General features: G+C 49.0%; 1 protein-coding gene across 2 annotated transcripts in view; it reads right to left on the minus strand.

Moving 5' to 3' along the window:
* The window catches only part of Cables1 (Cdk5 and Abl enzyme substrate 1), a 99,104-nt gene that overhangs the window by 16,718 nt on the left and 65,656 nt on the right, over nt 1-16,730 (minus strand). Inside the window, exons 4-6 of one of the 2 annotated variants that reach the window (XM_051201996.1) lie at nt 15,892-15,969; nt 2,757-2,853; nt 1,350-1,506 (exon numbers count right to left, since the gene is read on the minus strand). In XM_051201996.1, coding sequence (XP_051057953.1) covers nt 1,350-1,506; nt 2,757-2,853; nt 15,892-15,969 — 332 coding nt within the window. The remainder of the gene's footprint in view (nt 1-1,349; nt 1,507-2,756; nt 2,854-15,891; nt 15,970-16,730) is intronic. The other variant, XM_051201997.1, reaches the window with a different exon arrangement.

A 16,730-nucleotide genomic window follows, 5' to 3' on the forward strand; every position in this document is an offset into this window, starting at 1 on the left:
CTGGAAAGATGTTAGGGACAGTTACTAAAGACCAGGTGGCTTCAGGGTCACCGTCTCATAAAGCCTCAATGGCTTTGGGGTCGCCAGCCTCTGCTTGGCAATGAGGTATGAACACACACCTACAGAAAGATTGTCCAATTCTTACCATTCTGTTTTTTGTTTGTTTGTTTGTGTGCTCATTTCCTTGACCCAGAAGAACACAAAACTTGACATAGCATGTGACCTTGTAGGTCACAGAACAAGGCCCTAGACCAGCTTGTTCTCTAAGCTGGCAGAGAGAATTACTAAACTCAGGGCATGACCTGGGTAAATGGTAAATGCTTCCAGATAGGCTGCTGTGTATGAATTATGTCCCAACTGTGGTAGCCACTGGCAGACACAGATACAAATGATGTTTGCAGGTGATGGGGGCATTAGGGTAGGGGCAGGCTGACCTAGGGAACTTCACCTTCACTTGGAATTTTATGTGTGTGTGTGTGGTTAAGTGTACATATATGAGTCTGCAAGTTTGTGTGCAGGCGTGTGTGTGTGCGCGTGCGTGCGCATGTGTGTGTGTGTGTGTGTGTTGTGTGCGTGCGTGCGTGCATGCGTGTGTGTGTTGTGTGCAGGCGTGTGTGTGTGTGTGTGTGTGTGTGTGTGTGTGTGTGTGTGTAGACCAGAGGTTGATGTAAGATGTAAGATGTCTCCTCAATCACTTTTCTGCCATCTTTTGTGACTGGGTCTTTCATGGAACCTGCAGTTCACCAATACTGCCAGACTAGTGGCCAGCAAAACTCAAGGGTCTGCTTGTCTGTACCCTTAGGACTAGCATCACACACATGTATGCCTGGCCTTTTACGTGGGTGCCAGGGATCTGAACTCAGGCCCTCATGTTTTTGTGGAAAGCGCTTTGCCAGTCATTCCCTAGGCCCCTCACCTGGAATTTCTCTGTAAGACTTTTTATCCTTGTACCTATATGTGGGCAAACATAGCGTATGTAGCTCATCCTTTAAAAGTCAACCCAACTCCTGAGCATTGCAAAGGAAATGCTCACCCAATCCTACAGTTCAGGACCCAGTTATATGGGGGAGATGCAGAAGGCAGAATGCAGCAATAGAATACAGATGAATAAGGACCAAGAAGCTGGGAGAGAGCAGCAGCTTTGGTTTTGCCAACACAGGTAGGCCCTGGGTGCTGGTAACCGAGCAAGGTCTTCTGTGGTATGCCTATGAGCCTGTGGGACCTGAGATCACACCTCACGGCTGCCCCTCACCTCACTGGTGGACCCTGTCCTCTACCAAACGGAGATCCCATTTGCACTGTAAACGGAGGCACATCCTACCACGAGCCACCCTCTGAGCCAAAGTTACCTGCATCAAGGCTCCCCTGGGTGCTGCTGGCACGGCCCATGGAGAGGCTGCGGTGGCTCAGGTTCCGGAACTGGGAGAAGGAGGAGGTGGAGTCTATGGTACTTCTCCGGGTTCCGAAGGCATTTGTGGGTAGTAGAAACTGGGTATAGGACACTGTCTAAAAGGGGAGAACAATCATAGAGCAGTGATTAAGCCCAGAGGCCAGGCTTGTCTTCTGGCCAAGCTCTGTTGCTACTCTAAGATCGGGTTTGCTTTTTTAAAAAACATCCATTTCTGGAATCTAATGGGATTTGAAAAAATGCAACCTGTATCCTAGCCTGGTGGGCTTATCTTTAACGCCGGCACTCTTGAAACAAAGGCAGACAGATCTTGGAGTTCAAAGCAACCTGGTCTATGCAAAGAGACCATGTCTCAAAAATCAAACAAAAAAAGGAAGAAAGGAAGGAAGGAAGGAACAAAGGTAGGAAAATGCGTCTTGTTTGGTATTCATTTTTGCCAAATTTGTGCCACTTTCATACCCAACCCCCACCTTAACAGACCCCAAGCTTAGAGCTTAGTACAGTTTAACTGATCCCATCTAGTGTATTCCTAGTAGGTAGCCAAAATGTCTATGTGTCAGACAACAAGGCACTGTCTCAGAATGTGCTGGAAGGTTGTGGCACCCACAGATACATGCACTCTGTCTTATAATCCAGGAGAGGAATTCAGGAAGACAGCAGGCCTCGGGAGATTCTGATAAGGCTGCTGGATCCTCTCATGCTTCCCCAAAGGTGCTGAGCATGACCTGCACTCTGCCACAACCCACCTCATTCCTAGGACTTGGACACAGGGTGACAGATGTTCTGAGGATGAGGACGGCTCACCTATAGGCACACTGTTTGGGAGCTTCCCCACTGGGGCACAGGTTATTTTGGAGGCTGTATGGAGGCTGCCTATAGCCAGTAACAGGGGTCGGCACATTTCAAATTTTGCTCCTTGGACTTCACCTTAACAGCTCATTGTATTGTGGAGTGCGTCTGTATAGTTGGACACTAAACCGACCACGATTTAGTGGCCACTGTGCTGGGTTGAGAAGCCAGAACTTTACCAGTGGCTGGAATATTGCTCTGACACCTCCACTTCATAGATACACAAACTATCACATCACCCTGGAATGTGGGTACATGTTCATAACTATGCGAGTATTGCACAATCAGCTGTAAACAGTGTTAGCAGAGAAATGCACATACCATGGGACCTCCTGCCGAGTTACTGACTGGATGCCTTCTGCCTGCATACTGGCAGAATTGGCGTGAGATGGTGTATCGCCCTGGAACCTGCCCTGACCTTGCAAGTGAACTCTCCGCCTCTGTATCCTGGGCCTTGCGCCACCTGCCACCTGCAAAATTGCAGTCACTGAAACCTTACCTTCCCGTCAGCACCCAGCTCCACACCGTCAAGGCCAATGATCTCCTTCAGGCTCACAGCCCCTGCTGACTGCTTCCCTCCATCCAGTTTCAGGTCCCTAGAAAGGACAAGCCGAGAGGAAATGCTTTGTGTGTTTGCCAAAGAACGACACTTACTGTCACACCGATGAAATGACCCAGTGCAGCGGGGCGGTCATGCCAGGGGTGCTCGGGGAGCCACCCCCTTCTGTCAGTTTCATGGAGGTGAGACCCACATGAGCAGAGCACGTGAGGAGGAAGCCGGTGTTTACCAACAGCTTCAGCACAGCCTCTGTGTTTTCAGATGGGGGGGGGGAGGAGGGGTGTAGTTAGGCCAACCACCCTGACAGTGTGTCCTCTCATCAAAGAATAACCCCAGTAATAATAGCAACCCTTCCAGTAGCATGGCACAATTTCTAAAGCCTCTCACCATCACATGTTGGCTAAGATATTACCATTAACCCATTTTACAGCGGGGGAGGGGGGGAATTGAGTCCTGTCAAGGTCACCAAGGTTGTGGGGAGTGATTCTGCATTCACTAAGATAGGTCCACTGTGACTACATCTATAGTGTTATTCACTGTGTCAAACGATGAGGCCCTCCACTCACCTAGAGCCATTCTGACCACCTTCTACAGTCTGTCTCCCACGTCCAGGCATCCTGTATAGTACAGGACAGAATAAGGCGACCAGGACCAACCATGCTTAGGTGCTGCCTTCCAGCTTGTCTGACACACTCTGAGTGTTCTCTTCCTCCCTCCCTGCTTCCCTCCCTCTCCCCAGAACATCATAAATCAGTACTTCTCCAAGACCATCCCCATGTATGTAATTCCCAACATCAAGCTTTGACTCCCATGTTTAGGCGCATAGCATAACAATATTCAAAACTGCAACAAGGAGGTACAAGTCATCCAAATGAGGACTTCAAGAATATTCTAGGCAGCCAGGGGTAGGGTGCACACCTTTAATTCTAGCACTTAGGAGGCAAAGGCAGACAGATCTTTGTGAATTTGAGGCCAGCCTGGTCTATAGAGCTAGTTCCAGGACAGCCAGAGCTGTTAAACAGAGAAACCCTGTCTCAAACAAAACAAACAAAACAAGTTCTAGGCAAGGGAACTACTGTCATATGTATGTAAGTACTTCTATAATGTCTTCTGATGGAGAGACCATCCTCCTTGAGGATTATGGTATCCAGGATTATGTGTGTGTTTTCAAAGCTGCTGTGCTGACTCTGGGGGATAGAACACCGTATTTATTCCCACAAAAGCCGAAAAGCACTGGTCAGAGCCATGGGCAACTTCATATTCTAATTCCTTGTCACCCCAGCTTAGACTGGCTCCCCAACTCAGCTCAGTTCCCAGGCTATGCAAGCTTGAACAGTTTGCAAATGCAGGACAAAGACCAGCCGTGGAACCAGTCAGTGGGGGTGGGGAGTGGGGGATGGAGTGGGGAGTGAGCAGGGCTAGAGAGGGGGCTGCGGGGGCAGGCTGAGGCAGGCTGAGAGGGGATTAAGTAGGAGACAGTCAAGCCACAGCTCTGTGCTTATGAAAAGCAGGTTGGTTCACTGGGGCTATGCATCCTTCACAGCTGTGTGCCACAATCCTCCTCCCATGAGTCCACATCAGGAAAGCCCCTGGAACCCAGGTTAGCCTCAGCTGCTACAGCACAATGCAAACACATCATATTTCACCACTGCTGAATCATCTGATCAAAGCCAAGTGTCAATCTAAATTATCTCATTCTCAAAGATTACCCACCCCCTACCCCGTTAACCACTGCATGGCCAATTCCCGGCTCTATCTTTTGTGAAAGACTTGGCTGACTACCATTAATGTGCAGAATTGATCTTAGTAGAACATCAGGATTCCCCATTAGTCAGGAAGTTCAGGGTCCCTTCCCTTGGAGGCAAAATCAATGAACCAATCTAAAAAAATGTATAATTGTGAGCCAGTGGGCAAAGGTGGTCACACTGCAAAGCAGCTAAGTGCAATCCTCAGGACTTGTGGGAAGGTAGGAGAGGATCACTTCCACAAAGGTGAACTCTGACCTCCACGTATGTGCACCCCTGCATCTGCACACACCCCCATGCATAATAATACTTTTAAAAAAATATACAGTTGAATACTTACACTTGGGAAGTAGATGGGGAAAAAAAAACACGTGTGATCCAATTAGGCACTTTCCAAAGCTTTCTGTCCCTAAGACGGGCCTGTCCTGACCTCTCCCCATGGTGACATCTCTAATGGAGCCTTAAACTCAGACTTGAGGGACCAGCTGGGGACACCACCCAGGAACTTTCTCTTTAAAGGCCAACAATGGCTCAAACACTTGGATGAGTAAATAATTTAAGAGCTAATTAAATATTAACAGGACTTCTAGACCCTTCAAAAAGAACAGAGACTTCGAAAAAGCAGAGCTCTGAAAGCTGGATTAGGAAGGAAATAGCGCGTGTGAATGAGTCTTAATTAAGAGCTCATATGCCACGGGACAGCAGACATAAGTATGCTGCTAAGAAGCCCCATGTGTGGTCCGCTGTAATTTGTATCTAGAATGTTCCCCAAGGGTCATGTGCTAAAGGCTTGCTGCTCACCTGGTGCAGTCCCTAGGAGGGCCCAATGGGAGGCCTCAGGTCAGGAGGTGGGTTCTAGAAGGGGACATTGAGGCCCCCTGCACTTTTGGCAGCCCAGCCATGAAATCCCTGACTCACTCCCCACCTATAGTGAGTGAAACGTGGACTGAGCATGTCTGTGTGGGAGTGTGTGTGCACACATGTGGAAACCACAGGACAACTTCGTGTGTTGTCCCTCAGGAGTGACACACCTTGACTTTTGAGACAGGGCCTCCCTGGCTACAGAGGCCTAGGAACGCACTGGCCTCTGCTCTCCAGCAACAGGGTTTCAAATGTGCATTGCTACTCCTGGCTTTCATGAGGGTGTAGAGAGTGAGTTCGGGGCCTCACGCTGGCACGGACTATCCCCCAACCCCAGACCGAGACTTCTAAAATCATAAACCAAAATAACATTTTTCTTTTCATAAGTTCATTATCTCCAGTATTTGTTACAGTTCCAGAGCTAACATTGCTCCTTCAAGTGCAGTGGACATCTTGGATCAGTTTCACTTGTTTGCATGGAGGCGGAGTCATAGTTCAAAGTCAATGAACAAGGCCACAGCTGACAGGAAAAAAAAAAAAAAAAAAAAAGTAAAATCAAAGGCAGCTTTTAGCTGAGAAGTCTTGGCCCCTCAGACTGGGCACTCATGGGGAAGTCATCCCCAGAAGGGCAACTGGCAGACAATGGAGGGGTCTTAGTGCAGCTCACACCAAAATCTTTGTCTGAAGGCAGCTCTTCCAAACAGTAGGATAATGGCATGATTCACCCATGAGATCATCCAGAATCAGTCGCTGTGTGGGAATATGCTTGGTGTGAGGAAAGAGACACAGTTTGTGAATGTGTAATTTTCCACCATGAAAAGAGATGTTTCTGGGGCGAGTGGGCGGGGAGGGAGGGGACAGGCCCCAGACCAGGCGGGCAGCATTTAGGCTTGAAAGCTCTCTCAGAATAGAATTTGTTCTGTGTCACAAAATGATCAGTTATCAGGAAATGGACTCAGATAGATGACCTCATCTGATTGCCTCATGCCAAAAGCTAAGGACACAGACACCATGTGGAAGCTGTTGACAATTTAGGACACACCCTCAAAGACACCTTGAACCCCACTGAGCAATCCACCCCTGCTGAGTGTGTGGAGAGTGAATCTGTGCCTATCATTCAGCTAAGGACTGTCATACAAATGACTCTGGTCCACACGGCATATCATACAAACTGTTCTGGCCAGAATCATCTAGTTTCTTTGTTTTTACAAGGCCTCCAAATAGCAAATTAACCACTCGGTCACTCTTTTTTCTGGTCAGATGCCGAGGCAGAATCACCCAGTGATGTCTGCATATTTCAGGAAATAAGCCCTTGGGTACATATGTCAATTCCTTTGGGCACAGAAACAATGTTGGGATAACCCTTAAGATACTGCTTGCAGCCTCTCACTCACCCGTGGATTGTTACAATGCCAGGATAATCCTTAACACACTGCCTGCAGTCTCTCACTCACTGGTAGATTGTGTTCCTGAACTTTCTGGGCTGGCAGTCTGGAAGCAGGTTGCATCTTTCTAATGGATGCCATGTTATAAATGGGCATTGGGCATGCTACACCCTCTCAGGCTCTAATGTAAGTGAGTCAGCCCCAAACGACAAGGCAGAGCTCTGGCTTCATCTGAGCAAAAGGCCAGGGTGTAAGAGGAGAAACACTGGAGGAAGCCCAGGCTCTCTCTTGGTTTCCTGCTTGGGACTGATCCTTAACCAAGGCTTTAAAAGGTCAGATTTGCGTTATTCTACCTTCCTCTCGATCCGCCCTTTCCTTCTCTGGACTGAGCGTTTCTCCCAGGTCACTTTAGTTCTTACCATTTCTTCTGTTTCTATTTCTAACTCCATGGGTCCTCTGCAGCACCTGGAGGTTCCACTCCTGGTCTTGGGGGGGGGGGGGCACCACAGCTTAGGGTGCAACGTGGGGGCTGGAGGCCAAGAGGAGTCTCAGGTAGATGCCCCGGCACATTTGTTTAGCAGGCCGGGAAGTCCAGAAAGTTGCATGCAAGTGTTTTTATGTGCGTCTCCAGGCCCAATTGCAGATGCATGCTATGGGGAGGGCAATGACTAAAGTGCATAGAGGCCTTCGCAACTACTCACTAAAGGGTGAGAACTGAGGCTGCTTCAAGCTGCTTTCCAAGAGTGGCACAACTTAGGAGCTTCAACGGAGAAGGGAACTTAGGGCAATGTGGTTTGATGTTAATGTCAGAGGAGAGAGCTGGGCCACATCTCTTCCCTTCCCTGTCCCTGCTGTGACATGTTGTGAAAGGTGGGGTCTGCCAGAAAAAATTAAATAAATGAAAGAAAGAGCAAGCCACCTTTGTCAGGTCCTACCTGACTGAAATCACCAGGGGAAGGGCAAGATGGGAAGAAAATGGACCAAACTGTTAACAGTGGCTTTGCTGAGCTCTGGCTTGCTAGTTTTGACCTTCTTTCCATGTATTCTCTAAACTTTAACACGCATGTACCGAGAAGGAAAATACATTAAAGAATAAATGAAAATCTGAAGATGAACCCACAGGGTCTGTGGAACCGCCCTGCTGGCTGACTCACTGAGGACGCGGCTGCATTCCCTCTGTGATTGGGCAGAAACGGACCGCCCACTATGTCCCCCAGTATCACCACAGCCTGGAAGGTGCTCTGAGCCATCTCCCATGAGCACTGAGTTCCCTCAGGGGAACACTGCAGTCACTGGGTCAGCAGGGCTGCCAGCTGCATTCCCTGGACCCACCCCGTGCCCGGCCTCAGGTGTCCTTGACATGGATGGAGCAGTGGACTGGCCCCCAACATCTTTAGAGCAGTTCTGTGGCTAACCTCTGTAAACCTGTGTTGTCAGAGCAGCAAGGAACCATGAGTTGAAAAGGTGACAACTAACATCATGATGTCGCTAAAGTCCTGCGCACTTTCAAAGCCTCCTGTCTGATCTGAAGATGGTTCCTCTGTTGAACCGGCTGGAACTGGGCACCATTTCAAACGTCCTTCACAGATGACCTCAGGGGCTCTCTAGAAGAGCACTTCTATGTTCAGGAAGGGCTTCCTCAGAAGTACTGTAGGCTTACTGAGCTCACCAGTGTGAGGTGTGGCCCACCCTGGACAACTAACAGGGGAACATCAACCTCACACCTGCGAAATTTGAAAGAAAAAAAAAAAAAATGGGCACAACCCACAGTCCTCTGCAGGCCAAGTGGGTCAGAAATCCTTTCTAACACATGTACTTAGACAGAAATGGTTGTGTGGGTCTCCACAAACCGTTGAGAAGAAAGGACCACAGGGCGTGGCTGGGGCATATGAGGGAAGAGGGCCAAGGCAGGGACTTCACCTCAACCCCAAGATGAAGTCTCTCCTCTCCACAGCACTGGCCTTGGAAAACTGCCCTCTTCAAACCCACCCAAAAAGCCCCTTACTTGTACAAGGGAAGGTTTGCTGACCTGCGGGGATGGGGGAGGGGGGAGCCTTGCTCGATGGGAGATGTCATTCTGTAAATATGTTTCTCATACTAGTTAACGAATAAAGCACTGTTGGCCAATAGGAAAGCAAGATAGGCGGGACTAGGAGACAAGGAGGAAAGAGGAAGTAGTAGGGAGGAGTCAGCATGTGGAGATGGCAGAGAACAGTGGTCCCAGCCCACTCTCTGGTAAGATGAGACCACGTGGAAATACTTAGATTAATAGAAATGGGTTAACACTTAAGACAAGCTAGCTGATAAGAAACATGTAACTGGCCAACAGCATTATATCAAATACAGAGTCTCTGTGTGTGTTAATTGGGGCTGGCGTGGTGGTGAGACCAGAACAGCAGGAAAAACCTTACTCCTTACACTTGCTGTTTATCTTTTGATGTTTTAGAGATAGTCAGGTAATCTACTCTGACAAAAGCCATGATACACAAATGGGGCCTAGACAAAGATAGACAGCAGAAGCCATGTGACCTTTGCAGCAGGCCTAAATGCACAGCATGGGTGGTAAAATGCAGTATGGACCAAGGATCATCTGGCCCAGCTGGGGTGCGCCAGAAGCATATGGATGTAGCTTGAGACCCTCTTCACTTCAGGCTTAGCAAGTTTCTTGTTGCTGTGATGAAGCCACTTGAAGAGAAGCCACCTCGTCAGTCCCTTCAAGGCCCTGTACAGCTGTTTCTCTGGAGATGCCCCCAAGGACCCCCCCAAGGACCAAGGGCCAGGTCAAGGCCTCCCCAGAACACTTGCTCTCATGGAAGCATTTGGGAGGACCGAGTTATGCTTCCTCCATGAAACGAGCAACTCCCCACAGCCTGGAAATGTGGTCCTGAAAATACGTCACCTATGAAAGTGGCATGCTCCCTGCAGAGTGCTGCAACAGCTTTGAGAACTTAGTCCTTATGCACAATGTACAACACAGGCTGTGGGCACTCCCACGGGACTCAGCAAAGGCACCAGACAGAGCGTCCTTAGCAGAGCCTTGGCGAGGTGTTAGGGGGTGGGAGAGGGGACTACGGAAGCTGTTTGGAAAGGCTGATTTCCATCAGACTAGACTGCAATCAGCAAGCGACCCAGCACTGTCCCAGATGAAAATCCCCTAAGTAAGCCAGACAAGGGGTCTCCAGGCATCTTCTGGGTCTCAGAAACCACAGGGAGAGACAATACTAGAAGCCCAGGGCCACAAGAGAGGGTGAACAGGGGCCTAGGTGTTTGGTGAGAAACAACAAGGTGCTGATTAAATATGAACTTCTCCCCCACACCCCGAAGGCTTACATAGAATGCTAATGAGTGGCTCTGTAAACTTTGGATGATGGGACTTAAGTGGAGGAAGGGGATGTCCCAGGAAGACCAAAACTACATTTCCCAGATCCCCAGAGGCAGCCCAGGTTCTGTTAGGATTAAGTGCTCATGTGATGCCTGCTGGAGGAAATGAGTCACACCTGGGCAAGACAGGCATTCTTGGCAAGCCTGGGGGCCCATGGGAACTGGAAGGGTAGTGTTTCTGTGGGAAGGGCCCAGGGTGTGGCATGTGCCCACCTGAGCTGCACTGCCCCCTCGGAGGCACAGGCTCCCACTGGGCTATTCCTGGTGCCCGTGTTTTGCTTTTTCCTGGAGTCTGTGAGGTCTTGGAAGCCGCCCACCAACCTGACCATGGTAGGGATTCTGGGTTTGCAGCTCAGGACACTGAATAGCCACTGTGACCCTCACTGCTTTCCTGTTTGCAGAGCCCTTGTAGGACATGGTACATGAGTGTCCTGCTGTGGGTAAGACACGTGTTTCTAATGTAAAGACCCAGAAAAAAGAGCTACCCAAATAATACTGGATGATTCTTCTGAAATGTTACATGCAGGCAACCATGTAAGTCAAACTACATCTGGGAGTGTAGAGAGCTGTGGGGGCCCTGGAGAGACAGCTCAATGGTTAAAAGCACGTATTGTTGTTGTTCTTGCAAAGGGCATGGATTTGGTCCCAGCATCCACACAAGGTGGCTCACAATCACCTGTAACTCCAGCTACAGGGGGATCTGATGGCTCTGGCCATGCAGGCACTTGTACTGACATGTACCACCCCCCCATACATGATTAAAAGTAAGTTTAAAGGAAAGGAAATCTGTTTTAAAAGTCCCCTCGCCCACAGGAGAAACAATGCCTTGTGCTATGAAGAGAAACCCTCTTACAGAAATGTTGCACACCCCAAGAAAGGTAACGCTGTCACACATTGGGTCTAGACTTGGGGACAGATCCTTGGAAGTCCCTAAGTCTCTTTCCGATACTAGAAGGCAGACAGCCAACGTGGGCCCTGTGTGTGGTGCTAAGAGGCTCTAGCGGACAGCACATCAGTGCCGTATCGTACAGTAACCCCTCCTCAGACTAAAGGCAGAACATACTCAAATGGGGAAATTATTTTTCATTTAAGATTCCATTCAGAGCAGGCATTGGTGGCACACACCCACAGTTCCCATTACTCAGGAGCATCACGAGTTTGAGGCCAGCCTGGGCAACATAGCAGCAAGACCTTACCTCAAAATGACAATAAGTAGTCAAGGCTGCAGTTATGGCTCAGTGGTAGAGAATTTGCCCATCATGCATTAGGCCCTGGATTCAGTATAGGGAGGGGGAGAATCCACCCACAGCTAACTGGAGTTACTCTTGGAGAATTTAATGCCGTAGGGTAAACGAGTGACCCCCACAGCCTTCTGAAAGCCATCCCAGGAAGTGAACTGTGCGACACCTATAAATATCGTAAAGTCTTGAGCCAGCCAGTGCAACCCTAAAAGGATGGTCGAGAAAGGGAAGGGGAGCTGGGGCTCAGTGCTAAGGGCTGAGCTATCCCGTAACAATGAACAGGGTCCCGCTACTCTCTGCCCTCACACTCCCCAGCGGAGGCTGCACAGTCGCCCTGCGTCTCATCCTTCTCAAGCACAATGGTAACACGGGTACCTATCTTATCCAGTCCTCAGAAGAAGAAATGAGCGCACACACCTGGAAGGCTCTAGGAGATGGCCACACGCTGCTCAGTACACTAGCACACAAACCTCTAGCTATACCCTCTGAAAATCGTAACAAAACATGCCCTCCCTCAAACAGCTATTCCTACACATCCAGGCAGCCTGAATTCTGGGGCAACTGTCAAATAACCAGGTCATCTGCTTCCACTGGAAGTGCCAGACGTCATCTTGGAGACTGTCCTAACACCAGCTTCGCACACACCAGGTGGCTTCTATGTACACTGAGTATGTCGCATTATTCTCAAGTTGAGGACTGACCCACTATCCTACCGCTCAGACCAGAAAACTGCCAACTCATCCCACCAGTGCCTCTCTTGAAATCTGAAAGCTTGAAAAGCCCTGTGAAGAATCATTTCCGGGTGAGTGCTGGAAGCTACTGAGTGTTGTCAGGTGGGGAGTGTGAGCCCTGTGTCTCACTCAGTCTCTTCAACACCAGCCATGGGAGACCTGAGCCAAGCATTGCCAACAGGAACCACAAGGAAATGGAGGTGGAGGGCTGAGTGAACATCCCGTGAGAGCCGGCACATGCCATGACCTGGACTCCTGGCAAAGGTCACTTCAGATTCCTCCCTTTCTTGGGTGGAATACTTGCTCAGAGGCAGGATCCCAGCTTGGACACGGCTCTATTGAATTCTTTCCATGAAGCCCGGCCATGCCAGAAACTGGCTTACCCTCAGACGTCTTTGGAAGTCTGCAGAGTCTCAAACACATCTGTGTCCCTAAGGGCTCACACATCTAGCTCGGTACGCCTGCACTGGGGAGCGCCACTGCCCGGCTGTCCCGTTCTCCAAGATCCTTCTCCCGGGCTCCACTTGCTCCAAGCACTGGGCAACTGCTTAGGACTCAACTGATGGGTGGCTGCTTTGTTTGAGAGTAAGCTTCTGTCTAGTCTCTCTTAGAAGAGACATTTTCATGTTCATCACGCCTGCAGCCTTGAACAGTGCCTGGCAAACAGTAGGTGCAAGAACAGGGTTGAATCCCGCTCTGCAGCCTGCAGTCCTGGGACCTGAACATACTCTGGGAAGGAAGGTGGGGAAGAGCCTGGAGCAGTGGGTGGGGCCACAGATTTTACTCAGCCAAGGGTTCTGATGAGGATTTAGGGACAGTCACGTTCTCCATCAGGGCTTCACACATACTGGAGCCTACAAAGGACTGAATGAAAACACAATGAAAAATGGATGATGAAACCTTGAAGATGGCTTTGAGGTCAACTGATACCAGGCCTCAAGTTCAGTGTCCACTCCAGGTGAAAAACAAAAAGAAACAAAACAAAACACAAAGCTACGGGCCACAGTAGGAGGTGAGGCTGGGTGACCAAGAGGGTAGGAGTTGAAGCTGGGAAGCTGCTGTGCTGTAAGAGAAGCCAGAAGACACATCCAGGAAGACAAGGCTATCTACCTGAGAGATGCTGACCCCGCCCGCAAAGGAGGCTCAAGCACATGCAGAGAACTACTGGGTTCCTTCTTGTGATGAAGCTCGGAGCACACGGCATCTCCTCTACTGGTGTGTGTTTGTACTCAACAGTCTGGAATAATCAGGCCCTCACAGCCTGGTCCACATATACAAGCACTAAGGAAACGTGGGTACCAGATTACAGAGCTCAGAGTCCTTGGGCTGATGCACAACCCCCGCCCAGCTCTGCCCAACCTTGGCTACCCTGGAATCAAAGCATGAAGGACAGATTATCTGAAGGCCTTTCCAGCCCTGGACTTCTATGATAGATGGCTGCATCACGAGAGAAACTCAGGGAAAGCATGAGGCATCTTCTACAGTGGAAATGCATTATATAATAAGCCAGAATCTGCTCGTGTCTAAGACATAAAAGTTAGATCCAAATGTCTCTCTCTAACCAAGGCCATAGTGCAAAATAGCCAAGTCCACAGGTGGTTCTAAGAGGCACGTCTTCCCAGCATTGGGGATACCAAGCCTGCCAGCTTGCATTCCCTGAGGTATCTAAAAATGTAGAAAGCCCAAGGAGCCATGGTGAGATGGTCTGGATAATCTCCATCTAAACATTCTTACTGGCTTCGAGGAAAATACTCAAACCTTCAAACAACTGAAAAACATACAATCTTCAAAGTTCTCCACACTGACTCTCCATTTTTGCTGTCAGAAAAATGGGGCCCTGACTCACCTACCTCTAGGCATGTGACCTGCCATGTTGAGAGCCTTGTGTCCACAAACTCCCATGAGCCTCAGGTGCCCTCTGGGAAAGCAGATAACATCAATGCTCCATACCCTGGGCAAGACTGCCACAGATGTGGAACTTGTGTGGCATGTCTGCAGGGGAGGGGAGGCCATGCAAAAGTTGGGGCCATACAGATGGTCCCCTAGACCCACTGTGCCTGGGACCACTGCTCTTGCAGACCAGAGCTGTAAGCGATAGGCTGTTGATATAGCAATGAGGGTTACCTGCATTTGGAAATTAACCCTTTGGGAATGAACCTAACGTGAACATTTCAAAGATGAAGGGGAAGCCGAATTATCTTACAGAAACAAATGAGTCCTCAGCTAGGAAGGGGCGGTGGCCACCCGTTGGAAAATCTTCAGTTTCTATTTAAAACGGTGACCATGCTTCTATGTAATCTGATGTGTCTTCCCCTCCATAGGGTAAGTTCATGGCCTTCCTTCTCTCCCTGCATCCCCAGTACCTGGTCATGTGGTAAGTAGTATGCCAAGAAATGAATGAATGTGCTGGAACAGGGGAAAGAATGCATCAATCAGAAGGGTCAGCAAAAGAGTCCAGAGAAACGAGGAAGCTCCATAGGACTCATCCAAGCTATGGCCAGAGGCCGTGTGCACAAAGGATGGCTGGTGCAGATCTCCTCGGGGCTGTAGAAAGGCAGCTGCTCACACTCAGATTTCTGGGCTGTCTTTCTGATACAGCTATAGCTGTTTCAAGCAAGTTAGACAGGTAAAAAAGAAAAAGCTTCTCTGGGACATCCTTCAAGCCAGTCCATGGCCACACCTACATTGGCCCCAAACCTCCAAGCTGTGAAATCTACTGTTACATCTTCCTAGAATACCTACTCTGCGAGACTGTTCTCAGAGTGCAGAAGTAAAAAAAAGAGGATAAGTGCACTCTGTAAGTCACACGTCTAACCAGTGGCTGCTCTTGTGGGACTCATGTGGAACCATGTCATAACCATGCGAGTTTATCAGGCCACGAGTTTAACCTGTTACAGTACAGAAGCAAGTTCAAGGCCAGCAGGACAGCCCGGGGACAGCCTGGGAACAAAGCAGGGTGGATAAGTGTCAGAACAGCACCAGGGTCGCATTGTGCTCAGGGGCTGTAATCTACAGCATCTGTGTCCCAATGACACCCGGAGATGTGCCTGACAGCTGCTGCAAGCACACTGCCCTCCCTCAACCCCAGCAGCGCCCTGACCACAGGTGCCGAAGACCCCATAGCAGGGACCAAAGGCTGCAAGGAGGCGGAGAGAAGGTGATCCTGCAAGTCCCATCCCTCTATTATTACTCTCTGCCCAGAGTCACAGGAGGGCCGGTTAATCCAGATATGGGACCACGTCTCTCTCCTGCCCCTAGTTATGTGTATTTGTTCCTGGTGCCACTTTTGATGTGACATGTTTGTCTTGTGGTGCCAGCTCCAGCTCTCCTGTCAGTCTCCAAACCAAAGTCACAGGAGATAGTACAGTCAGGGTTTGATCCTTACCTGACCTACCTTTTTCCAATGGTCAGAGTGACCCCAGGGGCATATGGCGGACCTCATATTTTTCTTGGCTTACAGTATTGAACAAGGTGATACAATACACATTTAGAAAGAGAGGCAGAGGTAGGGAAGTTGCACTTGTGTTTTACACACACACACACACACACACACACACACACACACACACACACACACACAGAAGCTCTCTGGCTGAAAGAAAGTAGAACATACCCCCAACTCAGATACTAAATTTGTAACATCAAATCCAGGCAAATTGAGAACAGAGAAAGGCAAGTCACACGGAGGCTTTCCACCCAGAGAACTGTAAAGTATGCATGCATATACATACCCGACTTGGGTACTGTCTCGATACGGCAGCACGGAAAATATACTACAGAAGGATCTTCTGCCACTGATAAGGACTATTCTACAAAGTAAAAACAAAAAACAAAAAAACAAACAACTAACTAAATGCAAAGACTCCAAATTAAAAAAAAAAAACACAAAACAAACTTAAAATAAGTTCTACAGCAAATTAAGCATTCATGAGATTCACAGCGGTATTTGCATACTCCCGCCTCCTCCTCCAACAGATGGCGTTCTGCTCTTCCTTCAAATTGCAAGCCCTCGGCAGCCAGCAGAAGTTTGCTGCCTTTCCTCACCCAAATATCAGCACGTGCGAGACCAGCCATACGTGAGAGGTACTGCCTGGGATGTGAGCTGTGCATACAAGGCTCAGCAGACCCAACTGAAACTTGGGTGGCCAGCACAGGCAAAATGGTAATGCTACCTCAAGACTACTGACTTCTGCCCCGCAGTAAACAATGTAAGGGCAACTGTGCCCAGAACCGTGAGCTGGAAAGACGTTCAGATGCCGCCACCATCGTTAGCTTTGCATATTCTGGCAACATGTTAGGTTCTCAGAATAGACTGAGGGAACAATTGCATAATCAGCCTTAGCCACCATCCCTGCTATAAAGAATTCTACACCATGCTCTTATGCAATCAGAGCCACTTGAAAAAACATTAAAAACAAAAAACAAAACCCCTCAAAAGTACTTATCCTGCCATCTGAGAATAACTTCTGCCAAAGGGAATTGCTGGTGGAAAAAAAAAAATGAAGAAATGAGTGGGAGAAAATAAAAATCATTCTTTCTAGCCTGAGGTCAATGCAGTTCACACATGGAG

This window comes from Phodopus roborovskii, unplaced genomic scaffold (assembly GCF_943737965.1).
Source record: "Phodopus roborovskii unplaced genomic scaffold, PHOROB, whole genome shotgun sequence".
Classification (NCBI taxonomy): domain Eukaryota; kingdom Metazoa; phylum Chordata; class Mammalia; order Rodentia; family Cricetidae; genus Phodopus; species Phodopus roborovskii.